The following is a 16,447-nucleotide window of genomic DNA, read 5'->3' as shown; positions in this document are numbered from 1 at the left end:
ACTAAACAAAACACATTAAGCTCTGAGGAATGTTATTTTAACAAAATTCCACTAAATAAGTTCAGTTCATCATTCACGCAGCCATTGGATGTTCATTTCTTGTACGGGAAACAAGAAGCAACCAAGAATAAGGTTAAGAAAGGAATTTTGGAATAGAGAAGCAATAATTGAAGAGGACCTTTTAAGTCACATGAAAGGAAAAGAAAACAGTGCATCCTTTAGAGATCATGTAAAGGGGCTTCATCTACAATTAGCAGTTGCCAGCTCGCCTTGCTACTCGTGACTCCACATGCAGCAGCTTCCCAGACGAGATCGTTCTTTGCATTCTATACATTACCATCTTTTTCTATAAGACCAAAACAAAACAACAACCCAAACACCGGAAAGATCCTCACTCAGTCAGAAACACCGAACCACATGGGGCGCCTGGGTGGCGCAGTCGGTTAAGCGTCCGACTTCAGCCAGGTCACGATCTCGCGGTCCTTGAGTTTGAGCCCCGCATCAGGCTCTGGGCTGATGGCTCAGAGCCTGGAGCCTGTTTCCGATTCTGTGTCTCCCTCTCTCTCTGCCCCTCCCCCGTTCATGCTCTGTCTCTCTCTGTCCCAAAAATAAATAAACGTTGAAAAAAAAAAATTAAAAAAGAAACACCGAACCACAGAGGGAGAATGAAATGCCTCTTTTCTCTTAACCCACAGCTTTCTTGTGTCCACTTCCAGGAAGACTAAACTCTTTTAATCTAATCCCACCTGTTTAGTGTTTCTCAAGTCTTGGGACCCCTCTTATACTTAGCTCTGCTAGTTTTATCTGTGTTTCAGTATTTTCACTGCTACTGTGGCCTTCGATTTCCAAACTCTCCTTTCTGCCTCCAGGGAACCTCTTCCTCCCACCTTTCCCTATAATGTTCCTTACCATCCTTTTGAATCATGGGGCTGTGCTCATCCCCATGTGTGTATCCTTGGGGTTTAACACCGGGCTTATGACATAATTAATGAAAGGTTATGAAAACCTTCTTTAGTTAATAGAAAATGGGATGCTGGCCCAGGATCTTCAAAGACCTCAAAAGTAGAAAACAATTTTACTGCTATCATTCATCTGTTATAACATACGTATGATAGGTATAATCCCTTATATATTCCTTTAGTTACTTCTACTCTGTATTTTTATAGTGATTTTTTACCTCTTCAAAGCAGTTTTACATCCTTTGTTTCATTGGATTTGAATCTCACATGCCTGTGAAGAAAGCAAGGAAGTTATTATTAATCATTTTACAGTTGAGCAAAGATGTAATCTCTGAGGCAGAAATTAAATGATTTTCTTTGTCTCTGTCCATGAGTGACAGGGCTGTGACTAGAATCTTCAGTGTAATTCTGTATAAAATGGAGTATAATTATTCTTTCTGAAATATATTTACTTATATATGTATAACTATATATTAAAAAATAGTGTATATGTTAAAAATGAAATATGTATTAAAAATATAATAAACATGTATATAAACATATAAACACACATAACATGTGTATAAATATATGTCACATGTGTATATACATAAATACATATATAAATAAATTTACACATGTATATGTGTGTGTGTGTGTGTGTGTGTGTATAGTTTCTTTATAAAAATGTAGCAGTATGGAGGGATGTTCCTATTTGCCTTAAGGGTTTTATATAGACACTTACAGTCTTGTGCATGTTATTCAGACTTGAAAAAGCTATGGTTCCAAAGATTGTTTGCTAGTTTCCAATAAATCTTTCTTGCACTTATTTTACTTTGATAGATGCTTTTTTAGCAGATCACTTGAACTTGGCCCTATATTGTATGTCTTACTGAGAGGAGAGGAGGAAAATGAAAACACATAATTAATTATACGATCAGCCATAAGACTCCTGAACTGAAAGAGCTGTGTAGCCCCCGGAATTACTTCCAGCTTGGGAAGGAGGTTCTTTCACCTAATCACTATTTCTTGCCCTAATGAAGTTCTCCTTTTCTTCAGCAGAATGAGGAGCAGGTCTGGTGCTCTAGATAGAGTCAGGATGTGGCCTATTTACTTGCATTAGAGAGGGGAGGAAGAAATGAGGGGGGCCAAGAGATATACCTATTTAGAACAACAGGTAATGTAACGATTTATCTGGCAGAATTATCCCACAATAATTTGTCCCCAAAGAGACTGATTAGGATGTATGACTTGAAAGCTCATTGCCGACCACCACTCAAGCTAGTATGGTCTCAGGCCTCTAAGCTTGCATTGGCTTCCGTGAAAATACATCTGCGGCAAGAAGCCAAATGCAGAAAACAGATGCCTTGCTGATTGTGCATAAAACACCAAGACAGGGTCAGCCACGGGCTAAACTATTAGTTAGCTAGTGTTTGTCTCTGACAACCTCCAACTTCTTTTATTAGTCTCCTTCTCCGCTTTCATGGTATCACTTTCTTATTCTCTCATGCTCTCTAATTGCCCAGAGCCTCTGTGTAGACTTGCCTGCGTTGGCAGTGTTCTGTGCTCTGAGCCTCACAATTTCTCACAGCCATCAAAGCCTCCTCTCATTTAGATTACCAGGTTGAAATACAACCTCAAAGTATTTTACTCAGGTGTACCCAGGAGTTAGTGCACTAATATTTGAGGATGGTTCAGTGTGGTCCGTCTCCCTCTGTCCCTGCTTTCCTTCCTTCCTTCCTTCCTTCCTTCCTTCCTTCCTTCCTTCCTTCCTTCTTCCTTCTTCCTTCCTTCCTTCCTTCCTCCCTCCCTCCCTCCCTCCCTCCCTGCCTCCTTCCTTCCCTCCCTCTCTTCTCTCCCTCTCTTCCTTCCTTTCTTCCATTTGTTTTGATAGGAAAAAAAATATTTTAGTAAAAAGTATATCATGATGGTGAGTCAATCAGAAAAACTATATAAAAGTTATTTTATGTAGTTTAAGCTATATGTCAATAATAGCAACCAACAAATCTCAGTGGCTTAAGGGGACAAAGGTTTGTTTGTCATTCCCAGTAGGGTCATCAAGGTTCTGTGATCCCTGTAGTCATTTAGGGATTGAGGGACCCGGGCTGGGGAGCAACCTCCATTTCAAACATCAGTAGCTTCTATGATAAGTACCAAACATAAGAAAGCTCTAGAAGGATGCACATCCTCAAAAATGCTTTGACAAGAACATGACACATCTTGAGGGATCCTGGACAGACAAGAACAATATTAACTGACCTCATTGTCATTCATCTTTTATCTTCAATAACTATCACAGTACTGGGCATAGCAAAGATAGTAAATGTTTATTAAAATGAAATTATTTCCAGAGATTCTGGTTTCTTTGGGGTTTGTTTTGGTCTACCTTAGTGTATGAAATAAATAACAGAACGTATAAAGTAAAGCCTGAAGGCCTCCAGACTCAATCTAGTGGCCTGGGAAACTAAAGGTAAGAAGAATCCTTTGAATCTATCTGAGAAGAAAAGAATTTCAGAGTAGGTCATTCACCACCTTGTAATTTCATGAATATCATCTTCTGTCTGATAATTCAAGGAAATAGCTCCATACAGTTACTCCTTTTCTACTTCTTGGCACATGATATTATGTGATGAATCTTTGTCGACTTATATGTTGATAGCCATGGTTTATGGTCAATTTTTGGAATCTTGTTTAAGTATCATAGAGATGAAGAATACAGCATTTTTCACAAGACAATCACTTTTTTTGTGTGGTGGAGTTTATTAAACATGTATTTCAACTGTATAAATTCAGCCATATATGTATATATGTGTATACACACACACACACACACACACACACACACACACTCACACACACACACAGAAAAAATAGAGAACGAAAAAAAAAATATGTATACAGCCCAGGCAGTTCAGCCTGTCATTCTGTTCTCTGTGATTTTGCCTCAAAGAAGGTGTAAGATGAAAAACTTTGATCTATTGTGGTCTCAGTTGGATTTGAGTCTCAGTGACTGCAACTCAGCCCTTTGCATGGACTCCTAATATTCAAATATGTGGCCAAGCATTTTTCCATACAACTTGGCTGCTAAGTGCATGCCAACTGCTTCATCTGGCGCTCACCCAAAGACCAGTCATCTCTTCCAGTGCTAGAGCAAAAAACTGGCTATGTTGGGGGTCCCTGTGAGGTGGTATATTTGTGTCTGACATGATGTGACTTTGTGTGCTTTTTTTCTAAGACCAACTTTAGGATCTAACATCCCCTGTAGAATGAGACTCCACAGCATTCTTGTTCTTTAGAAAATGAGACCTCATCAGTGAAGATACCTTACTTTCTGTAGTCTTCCTATTTTATTTTCATCAAAATATTTTTCTCAGCCTGTTGTTTCCATGTGCGGGTCCAGAGTTACGTTGAAGCTGATATGCCCACTGGAAGACTAAATGTGCCCTCGAGTACCATGTGTGTTCCTTTTGCGGGTCCCAGGCCGGTTAACGTGGGCTCTCCATTCTTTCCTCCAGAGTGCCTACCGCATGTTTACAAACAATACGTGTTTGAAGCACATGATCACCAAAGTCCGGCGGGACACCCACCACTTTGAACGCTACCAGCATAACCGAGATCTTGTGGGATTCCTCAATATGTTCGCCAACAAACAGCTGGAGCTGCCAAGGGGCTGGGAAATGAAACACGATCATCAGGGCAAGGTAACATGGGGGAGTTGCCGCGTGGAAGCTGCCGAGTGACCGCGGGCTGCTTGTGGCTTTGGCAGTGCCTCTGCCATTGAGGGAGGGCTGAGAGCCTTTGAGAGGTGAAACCTTCCCCGTCCAGGTTCCAGTGAAACCTGGACTACAGGTTGTTACTACAAGCAGCGATATGCTGTTCTGAAACAGTGTGTGGGGCAGACAGGTGTGGGGACATTTGTTTGGCAAAATACTCCCTTTTGCCTGGATATTCTTCTACCTGTAGTCACCATTTTCTGCTGATCAGAGAAAAGATTTCCTAGGCAGTGACACTTCTTTCTCAGTTGTACAGCTTGTGTGATGGATGGTTTATTTAAAAGTTGGGGTGTTGTTTGTGGAAGGTGGCTAGGAGGTCAGTAAATAACTATACAAGGTGTGTCTTGTGACCTCAGTGATGTTGGTTCAGAACCCTGATTTTGTTATATGAAACAGCACTCACGGAGTAATTCATTTATGATGAGAAATGCGTAATTGTGTCACACAGGCCAGAGTAACCACATCTGCACTCTCTTTATAGATAGATGAACCAGAAACCTGGGTTATGATCAGGAAGTTGTTATGAGTAAGAAGCAGAATGAGAACGTTAGTAATTTTTATAAGGTGTTTCTCAGTTAAGATTGTATTTATTTAACTCTGGTTTAGTACCTGCTGTGAGCCATGAGCTATTTAAGATATATTTAAGCTCCTCACAACAATTTCAGAAGGCAATGGTTACTATTATTGCCACTTACAGATTAGAAGCCACAGGTCCAGAATGGTTTGGTGACTTGCCCAATGTCAGAGAGGGCAAGTGACCAAACTGTGCTCTAACCCAGGCAGTCTGGTGCAAGGGTTCATGCTCTTAACTGCATATGCTCTCCATGTATTGAGTAACTAGCCTCAGTTTCCCTGTATGTAAAAAGACTTGAAATACATGACTTGAAGGATGGAGAGGATTAAAATGACATGCTATTTAAAGTATTTAACCTTGCTTCTCTCATTCATTCAGCAAATATTTATAGAGCACCAATGCAAAACAGGTAAGCCAGCTATTTCATAGGACTGCCGTTCTCATGGAAAGAGACAGAAATAAACAAATAGCATGCCAAGTATCGATTAATGCTGTGATTAAAAAAAAAATCAGGGGGATGGAGTCTAGAGAAAGACAGGAGTGGGGAATTATTTTATACAGGGTGGCCAGGGAATGCCTCACAGGTAAGGCTATATGTGAACAGAGACCCAAATGAAGCGAGGAGTAAACCATATAAGGAAAAGAGCATTCAAAGCAAATGAAATGTTTAAGGTACTCAATAAATGCCATCCTCCCTCAAGGTACCCTAGCAATAATAACACAGTAGCATCTTATTCACTTGAACTCAGCTTCCAGCTAGCTTATCTGAGAACCTATAACCAGTCCAAATAGATGTTACAAAAGGCATGTATTTTAATGCATGGGAGGAGCCCTCAGACTCTCATTGAAACTATTGACTTGATTTCTAGAAATTTTAAAAATAAACCTATCATTCCCAGCCAAGAGAAGATTAGAAGTCTCAAGCATGAAATTTAGAATAGATGAAAGAGAATGGATTTGTGATTATGTCCCTGGCAGGGAAGCCTTTCCAGGACACTAGGAAGCTGGAAGCAGGGCCACCTGGCATTTCCTGTACTCTCTCCTCCCAGAGAAGATGGCACATTGCTGGTGCTAAGTTTGGTTCAGCAGCCTGAGAGCCCAATGTTGGTAAACATTCTACTGAATGGAAGAGCATAGGTTGTCCAAGTAAAGACTTAGGAAAATACTGATGGTATTATACCTGGGTATAAAAGAGAAGTACCATATCAGGAATTCAGATCTGTTCTCAGCTCAGACAAGATGTCCCCTGTGTCATGAGGAGTTACACTCATTAGAGAGCCATGGGTCCAGGGAAAGCCCAAGTTGAGATAATGCTGCCATATATTTCTGCTCTGTCTAGAGACTTAACTTACTAAGTCATTTTTGTATCCTTCACTAAAGGAGATCAGGAACTTTTGTATACATAGTGGGGCCCTCCTTTCCTGCCAGTCATAACTTGCCAGACACACTTCAGGAGACAGCTGCTTATTAATAATCCCTGGACCTTGAGAAAAGTTTTAAATTACATTGAGGACACTATTTAAGAAGAGTTACGATGTATTCTTAAGAACAAGTTCTGTCTCATAGTCTTTATAAAAGTTTCCATAGTTAAACATAGGTAAACATTATCTCAGCTATGTGGGTAATGCAACTATGTATTTTATTCCCTGAAGGTTTTGGACTTATTTGGGAATTTCAACCTAAAGTTGTAGGAATTGTAAAGAACCTTGAGTGTGGGCTGGTAGATAGTTGATCTTGCAGTCTACTGGTGGCTTTGCATTTGAACGCTGCTTGGCATGAAAAATATAGAAAGACCCCTTCTATATTGCCTTGTGGACAAAATGGATTATCAAACAGGCCTGAAAGCTTATCACATTAGCCTAATCTCTGCTTTGTGCAGTAGGACTTTTAATTTTTAGTTAAGTTGGACACCTTAACTGAAGCAGGTATATCTCCCTGTGATTCCTCCCACCTTCCTTTACAAATGACTGGCTTCCAGTTGTCTGAAATAATTTGAAGGAACATTTGGAAGATGTTTGTGCTAGGTCTGCAGAGGGCTGCACTGCATTTGGCTGCATTTTAGATATCATAGCTCTTATCCTCCAAGGCAGTTAATAGGTCTTTTTCTAGCCCTGAAATTTTGGCTCACCCCCCTTTTTTTTCTCCCAAGATTTTATTAAATGCTACACTGCATATAGTGTAGTATTGGTTTCATGAATAGAATTTAGTGATTCATCACTTACATATAACACCCAGTGCTCATCCCTACAAGTGCCCCCTCCTTAATGTCCACCACCCATTTAGCCCATCCCCCTACCCACCTCCCCTCCAGCAACCCTCAGTTTATTCTATCATTAAGAGTCTCTCGTGGTTTGCCTCCCTCTCTGTTTTTATCTTATTCTATTTTTCCTTTCCTTCCCCTATGTTCATTTGGTCTGTTTCTTAAATTCCACGTGTGAGTGAAATCATATGGTATTTTTCTTTCTCTGACTGACGTATTTTGCTTAGCATAATACACTCTAGTCCCCCTTTTTAATGAATTGCTTTGCTTCCAGAACACTTAAAGAGAGTAAACTTTTCCCCCACTTAATATAAAAAACTATTAAATACTACAAAGTTATTTTCCCACAGTGACTACTGGTTTTTAGAATTGACATGGAACAGGATATCCAAGTCCTCATCTACATGAAAGGAAATGCTTCTCAAGCAGAGTGTTTTCAAAGTTAGCTCTTCAGACTTACAAAACCTAGCTTCATCTTCTCTTCTCAGTTGCAACATTTTCTTTTTGTGTTTTCGTTTATAGTCATTCAGCACATATTCACATCCTTCTGAATGCCTCATATGTGCATGCCCCTGTGATGGCAGTGATAAAAGCCAGCAGTGTAGCATTAGGTAGTACGTAGCTTTGACTATGTGCTACCCACTGGTGTAAGCACTTATATTAGTTCCTTTCATGCTCACAGCAGCCTGGTAGATAGCTGCTGTTTTTATCCACATTTTAAATAAGCGGAAACTAAGGCAGAGCATGGTTAAGTGAACTGACCAAGGTCCCGCAATTAATACGCAATTTGAACACAGACAGTTCAGCTCCTGAGTCTGTGCTCTTATTCTGCCTGTCACCAGTGAGTAGGGAGAATGGATGTCTTCTCACAATCATAATAAAGGTAGTAGAAGGTACCATAGGATTTCCTACCACCATTGAGGAGGTGGGGACTTTCAGATGTATCATTGAAGGACAGCATATAGTGTGAGCTGCTCTTTGCAATCTGGGCGTAAGTGATCCGTCCTTTCTTGTATCCTCACATAATTTCCCTTGTATTGTTTTCATGACATCTATCTGCATCTGTCTCATGCTATAGCCGTTAACATGTTTTATCTCCCCAAGCAGATGATCCCTTTCTGGGGGGTTCTTGTATTTATTTTTTAATTACCCTCTCTTCCACCTCAGTGCCTTTTACATGGAAGGTTCTCAAAACAAGTTTGATGTATGAAACTTGTCACCTGTAGTTCCCCAGTTTATAGTAATTTCTGCTTTGGACAGATGAAGACTCCCTCCCCGCTTCCTCCTCTTTCTGTGCTTTCACCAGAAATAGCTCCTAGATTTGCTCCATTCGACCTCTCTTAATGCCCATGTTGCCTTGGATCTTCCACATTATTGTTTAAACAAGGTGGTGATTATGCTTGTACTGCACGTTAACAGTCTTCAAGTTGGGGAGAGACTTTTTTCTAATTACTTGAAGCCAAGGATTTAAATTGGATGAAATTTCACAGGATTCTAAATCTGGTATCCTCTTTTTGGAAGTTCAAGGGTGAATCATGTCCTTGACTCACAAAAAAGAATAGGAATAAAATAGTGTTTAATTAACTATTAATTAAAGAATAAGAACAATATCAGGCTTGCCAGGTGAGATAATGATGATGGTGATAATGATGACAGTGATACTGATGATGACAATGATACCTGCAGTTATTAAACTCCCGCCACATGCCAGGCACTGTACTAGGTACTCTCCTATGGATGATCTTATTTGCACTTCATGACAATTTATGAGGTGGCTGTATTATTACTATTATTATCCACATTGTGTGAAATTTAGGGATGGTAAATAATGTGTATAATTTTAGCTAGCAAGTGAGGAATCCAGGAGTCAAACACTAGCAATGTGACTTAACCACTGTTCTCTGCTGGAACGATTGTCTTTGGAAATGAGAGATCCTTTATTGAGAGTTCCAGGCCAAATGCTGGGGTTGCCAGTACCCTTCAAGGCTGAGACATATATGGATGCCCTGATGAGATCATAGGTATTCTAGCAGAGGATACACCACCAGAGACATATACGTGGCTTCATACTTAAATACCATTGATTTCTTATGCTAGGGGTACTTAGGATAATGAAATATAATAATAATAATGGCTTATTCGATGCAAGGCTCTATGTTAGGGATATTATGTTAGCTCATTAAACTTTCACAATAACCCTATGGAATAGGTTTTGCTATAGATGAAGGAACTAAGGCTCAAAGAGATTAGGTGTGTAAGTAAACTCTTAGATACAAACCCAGGTCTTTCTGTATTCAAGGCCGTTAGCAGTTTTTCTATAAAAGATTAGACCTTACTGGCCACTAACCACCTGACTAACTTGAAGTATGTCATTTATATTAACTGGATCTGAGTTTCTTCATCTCTACATACACATTTTTCATGTGCTTATTGGTCATTTGTATATCTTCTTTGGAAAAATGTGTGTTCAAATTCTTTGCCTATTTGTAATTGGATTATTTATCTTTGTATTATTGAATTGTAAGAGTTCTTTGAACAGTATATTCTGAATACTAGTCCCTTATCAGATATATGCTTTGCAAATACTTTCTTTTGTTCTTTGAGTTGTCTTTTGACTGTCTTGACAGTATTATTTACAACACAACATTTTAGATATTGATGTAGTCCAGTTTATTTGTATTTTTTGTTGTTGTTGCTCATGCTTTTGGTGTTGTATCTAAGAAAACATTACCTAACCCAACATCACAAAAATTTACTCCTGTGTTTTTTCTAAGAGTTTTATAGTTTTAGCTCTTACATTTAGATCTAGGATCCATTTTGAGTTAATTTTTTATATGGTGTGAGGTCAAGGGTTCAATTTCATTTTTTGCTTGTGAACATCTAGGTCCTAGCATCATTTATTGAAAAGACTATTCTTTCCCATTGATATCATTAGTTATTAGGAAAGTGAAAATCAAAACTACAGTGAGACACCACTACAGACCCACTTGATAGGCCATCAAAAAAAATCTCAAAAATAATAAATTTTGGCAAGAATGTGGAATCTGGATACTCATATGCTGCTGGTGGGACTGTACAACAATACAGCCATTTTGGAAACAGTTTGACAGTTACTAAAAAAATGTTGTGCAAAGAGTTGCCAGATGATCCAGAAATTCCACAACCATGTATATACCCAAGAGAAATGAAAATACACTTTCTTCTATAGAACTTGTACACAGATACTTCATAGTAGCATTATTTGTAGCAGCCAAAGTGTGGAAACAACCCAAATGCCCATGAACTGATAAATGGGTAAATACATGTGGTAGATTCATACAATGGAATATTATTTGACAATACAAAGTAATGAATGACTGATACAACATGGATAAGCTTTGAAAATGTTTGCTAAGTGAAAGAAACTGTCACAAAAGATCACATATCATATGATTCCATTTATATGAAATGAGCAGAATAGGCAAATCTATAGAACTATAAAGTGGATAGGTGGTTTCCTTCGGTTGGAGGTGCAGTGGGACCTATAAATCCTTGATTCTTTAGATTTGAAGTTGAGATGATATGGTTCAAAAACTAGATTTGCCATGAAATATGTAATGCTTTTGTTTCTGCTTTTAATTCCAGGTCTCTTGTTCAAAATTCTACTGTGTGTTTTAATCAGTATTTTCTTCCATTACTTGATTTCCCTAATTATTTTGATTCTGTAATGGTGGGACTGGAACTGAGCCAAGTTTTATTTTATGCAAGATCATCCTTATGAAACTCTGATCAACATCTGTGTTTATTTGCTGGATCTAAGGCCTAGGATTTTCACCTAACATATAGAACACATTTTGACTTGCCTCATTTTAAAATGAAACATAAACAAAGAAAGCAAGCCAATATATAAAAAAATTCTGCTTGCTTTTTATTGTAATAATTCTTAAATTTTTATACACTCTCAGGAGTGTAAAAACGAAGCGTAATTTGGGATCTGGATACAGTATCAATATAAATGTTTTATATTTTTGCAAGAAATATGCATCAGTAGTATTAAAATGTGACTTGTTTAAAATGCTTCTGATTCTTGGCTGGGTTTGATCATTAGTATGTGCTCATGGGGATAATATATCTGGAAGACAAATATGTGCTTTAATAAGAAAAACCAAATGTATTTAACCTAGGAACTAACTAACTTACTCTCTTTCTTTCTTTCCTTCTCTCTCTCTCTCTCTTTCTTTCTTCCCATTGTTAATTTCATGGATTTGAGAAAATGGTGCTGCAGTGGGGTCAGAATTTCTGGATCCATCACTATCTGACCTCTATGAACCTCAGTTTTCTCTAAAGTGAGGATTAGTAACCTATCCTTTCCAGCTCCTGGGACTGGAAATAACTGAGAGTTTCATCAGTTTAGAATTTCATGAAAATGATAAAGATATGTTATTAATGGCCAAATCCTTTTTCTAATAGGAGATATACAATGGTTTTATAAAGAAAATAATGTAGGATTAGTACAGTGTCCCATTCTTCCTCTTAACGTACTGCTGATTTTCTGTACCCATCATGGTCCAACAGAATGGTTTTTTCAAAGTAGGGTTCCTTTTGCTATTGTTTTTTGTTGTCCTTGTTGTTCATGACCACTCCAGGGTAGTCTGTCTTCAGATGTTTGCTCCTATCTTAAAACAACCCAGAAGCATCTCTTTCTCTACCATGGCTATCATGGTCATTCTGGTTGATTTCTCTCTGTGTCTCTCTGTGTCTCTCTCTCTCTTTCACACACACACACACACACACACACACACACACACACACACACACTAATGTGTGTAAGTTCTAATCCAAACCTGACAGGCTTGAGACCCAAAAAAAGCCTATGTTTCAGTCTGAGTCTTAAAGCCAGAAAACACCAATATCCCAATTCAGTTAGGCAGATGGATTTACCTCTTCTCAGCCTTTTGTCCTATTTGAGTTCTTCAGTTGATTGAATTAGGTGTGCCCACATTAGGGAAGGCAATATGCTTAACTCTGTCTGCTGATTCAAATGTTAATCTCATCAAGAAACACACTCACAGACACATCCTGAAGTGTTTGGCCAAAGGTCTGGGTACTGGTGGCCCAGTAAAATTTTCATATAGAGTGAACCATCACAGACCCATGTCAGGGGAGTATTATCAGTGGAATATCTATTGCAGAGGGGTAAGGATAACAAAGAGAAAAAGGCAAAATGGCATTGATAATTAGAAAAATACCATAAAGCTTATTATTTCTTTTTTCTAATGTTCATTTATTTATCTTGAGAAAGAGAACATGTGAGTGGGGGAGGGACAAGGGGGTGGTGGAGAATCCCAAGCAGGTTCTGCACTGTTAGCACAGACCCCGATGAGGGCTCAATCTCACAAACCTCGAGATCATGGCTTGAGCTGAAATCAAGAGTCGAATGCTCAATTGACTAAGCCACCCCAGGTATCCCGCTTATTATTTCTTAAGTTCACACAATGGGATTATCATTTGGTTTAATTTTTAGAAAAGAAAGTTATTTTTTGATTCCCCTTCCAGATGTTAAATATGGAATAAGTTTTTCCCCCCTCCCTTTTGGCTTTGTACTCGCAAACAGTATAACACAAAATGTTTTACCGAGATTATTTTACATGGGCTTAAATTGAAATACTAAGAAACTTGAAACTTTAAGAATAACATATCATAAACTTCATTTTTTAAAATAAAAATCTAAAATGCTAACCATCTTTTTATTTAAGGTGAAATGTCTTTTCCCATATTTTCTTGTGTGTTCTTTTTCCTACAAAATGATATGCTATATCTCCCAGCTAAAATTGACATCCATTTCTATATCCAAGCTTGGTAACTCTAGAGCTTTGTGACTTCGGATGTCAGATTGGGGGTTTGAGTAGCAGAATGGTCCAAATAACCAACTTAGATGACCATGGCAAGTAGAAGTTATGGTTATGAGGATAGATTTTTAGAAGAGAACAAATATTTGTACAGTGAAAGTTACCACAGTTTGAGCCTACTTCTCATTTTACCAGAGTATAATAGCCTCTGTGGCTGCAGAAGTTGCCCCCGTGATGGCATAGGTTTTGGTTGTATCCCACAGGAAGCTGATAGCCACAATTTATGGGGTCAGGCTCATCTCAGTGAGTAAAATGCAACTTAATATTTGGAAGTCTCAAGTGAATTCCTGAAATACCTTAGCAGGATAAGTTCTACACTTTGAGAAATATGCTTTTTGTTAGTTTGATGACTACATTTCTTCTTTTTGTGGCACATCTCTAATTGCTTTGAAATAATACCTCTTTGTGGTGGTTACCTGGTTTAATAACCTGAAGTTATACAGCAATCCAGGTGGAGATGGAATGAAATTCTAAATTTGTAAATCGCATTGTGGTTTTTTAATGATCTCTTGCTGATTTTTAAGGGGGTAACAAGGTGTTAGATTAAATAATAATAAGTCACATAAACACACATAGGAGGTAATGGGAAAGAATATTTCTGGGACACTGTACCGTTTTGAATGAGAGAATAGAGCAGAAATTAAGTTTCATGAGTGTATTTCTGAGTAAAATGGTAGACTCATGGAGTCTTGAAGGAATTATCCAAGTATGGAGATGGCCTTTGTCTTTTATTTTTAAACAGTTATCTTCATGACTTGCACTGGATATTTTTTATAAAATATAATATGCTATTTTTAAAATTTTATGGCAGTGACTTTCTGCTCCACCTAAAATGGGCTGATTTGGACAATTCCATCCTCAGTCTTCTATAGTGATGTGCTGCTAAATGTTTAAAACCCAGCTCTCCAGGGGAATTGCAGAGGAAGGCTGATCTGTAGAATTTGCCATTTTCTGTGGGGTAAATAACCAATTTCAGGCTGCCAGCATATTCCTCTAAAATCTCACAGTCAGCTCTCATGAGCTGGTACAAGCCATCCCACCATATCACTGGCTCTCCTAATATATTTCCTACAGCTAAATACCACCACTCCTAACATGTAAAGTACCCTTTGGCTAATATTTTATACCTAAAGTGTTGAGGATATTGTACTTATCCACATCTGCTAACTGACCAGCTAGCTGTTTCCAGAACTCTAGCCCAAGCACCATAGATTCCTGTTTTGTCTCCTCATGACTTTAGGTCTCTAATCATAGCAGTTTAAAAAAAATGACCTTCTTTAACTTATTTTGTGACTAATACAGATATCATGAAATATTTGGGATCACTCCTTCTTTCAAAAGACCAAGTGATGGAAAACATTAGCATGACTATTTTTTTACTTATAATAAACTGTATCAATCAGCCTTTTCATTTCTCCTACTGCTAAGAGCACTGTTGGGATATAATGCAAAGAAAATAATAGCATGTTTATTACTAATAATTGGATAAATACTAGGGAGGAAGCCAAGACCTGAGAAGAGATTTATATTTTGGAAGGGAGAGAATATGAGTATGATCTTCATAAAAATTAAGGTAGATTACAATTAAGTGTTTTTTGAGCATTTCTAAGACTTTGTAGAGTTGAGAAGCCAGAAGTAAGAACAGATTCAATATGCAATGCTTCTGACTTATAAATTGTTGTTCTTTTATTGTTTCCCTTGTATATATACCACATCTTCCCCATCCATCCATCTATCAATGGACATGTAGATTGTTTCCATATTTGGCAGCTGTAAATAATGGTAACAGTAAACATGGGGATATGTATATCTTTTTGAATTAGTGTTTTTGTTTTCTTTGGATAGATACTCAGAAGTGGAATGGCTGGTTCATCTGGTACTTCTATTTTTAATTTTTGAGGAATCTTCATGTTGTTTTCCACAATGGTCATGCCAATTTACATTTCCACCAACAGTGCACAAGGCTTCTAGTTTTCTCCACAACCTGACCAACACTTGTTATTTCTTGTCTTTTGATACTAGCCATTTTGTCTAGTGAAATGATTTTGCATTATTGGTTTGATTTGTATTTCCCTGATGATTAGTGATGTTGAATTACTTTTCATGTACATGTTGGTCATCTGTATGTCTTCTTTGGGAAAAAAAATGTCTATTTAGATCCTCTGCCCATTTTTAAATCAGATTGTTTTTGTTTTTGTTATTGAGCCATGAGTTCTTTATATATTTTGGATATTACCCCTTATTGGATATATGATTTGCAAATATGTTCTCCCATTCAGTAGGTTGCCTTTTTATTTCATGGATAATTTTCTTTGATGTGCAGAAGCTTTTTAGTTTGATGTAGTGTCATTTGTGTGTGTGTGTGTGCGTATGTGTGCACGCACGCACACGCGCCTTTGCTGCCATTGCCTCTGAAATCAATTCCAAAAAGATATCACCAAGAATGATGTCAGGAAACTTATCATCTATGTGGTTTTCTAGGAATTTTATGGTTTCTGATATTACATTCAAGTCTTTAACCCATTTTGAGTTAATTTTTGTGAATGGTGTAAGATAGTAGTTCAGTTTCATTCTTTTGCATGTGGTTGTCCAGTTTTCCTAATGACATTTATTGAAGAAATTATTCTTTCCCCATTGTGTATTCTTGCCTCCTTTGTCACAAATTGATCATGTATACTTTGGTTTATTTCTGGGCTCTCTATTCTAGTCTGTTGATCCATGTGTCTCTTTTTATGCCAATACTATACTGTTTGGATTACTATAGCTTTGGAATAGATAATAGAGTTTGAAATTAGGGAGTGTGACTCATTTCAGCTTTGTTCTTTCTTAAGATTGCTTTGTTTACTTGGGATCTTTTGTGGTTCCAGATTTTAGAGTTGTTTGTTCTATTTCTGTGAAAAAATGACATTGGAATTCTGATAGGGATCGCATTGAATCTGTAGATTGCTTTGGGTAATATGGGCATTTTTGCAGTATTAATTTTTCTAATCCATGAGCATGGCATATCTTTCCAT

General features: G+C 37.9%; 1 protein-coding gene across 6 annotated transcripts in view; it reads left to right on the top strand.

Moving 5' to 3' along the window:
• HECW2 (HECT, C2 and WW domain containing E3 ubiquitin protein ligase 2) overlaps window positions 1–16,447 on the top strand; it is a 369,345-nt gene that overhangs the window by 267,055 nt on the left and 85,843 nt on the right. For 5 of the 6 annotated variants that reach the window (XM_086719188.1, XM_086719186.1, XM_025932459.2 and 2 more), the window contains one exon: window positions 4,454–4,639. The exons of the other annotated variant lie outside the window; for it this stretch is intronic. In XM_086719188.1, coding sequence (XP_086575314.1) covers window positions 4,454–4,639 — 186 coding nt within the window. The remainder of the gene's footprint in view (window positions 1–4,453; window positions 4,640–16,447) is intronic. 6 annotated transcript variants of the gene reach the window in all.

This window comes from Puma concolor, chromosome C1, assembly GCF_028749965.1.
Source record: "Puma concolor isolate L17-30 chromosome C1, mPumCon1.1.hap2, whole genome shotgun sequence".
NCBI lineage: Eukaryota > Metazoa > Chordata > Mammalia > Carnivora > Felidae > Puma > Puma concolor.
Note: the sequence above shows the minus strand (reverse complement) of the source record. Positions and strands in the feature narration are given on the sequence as shown.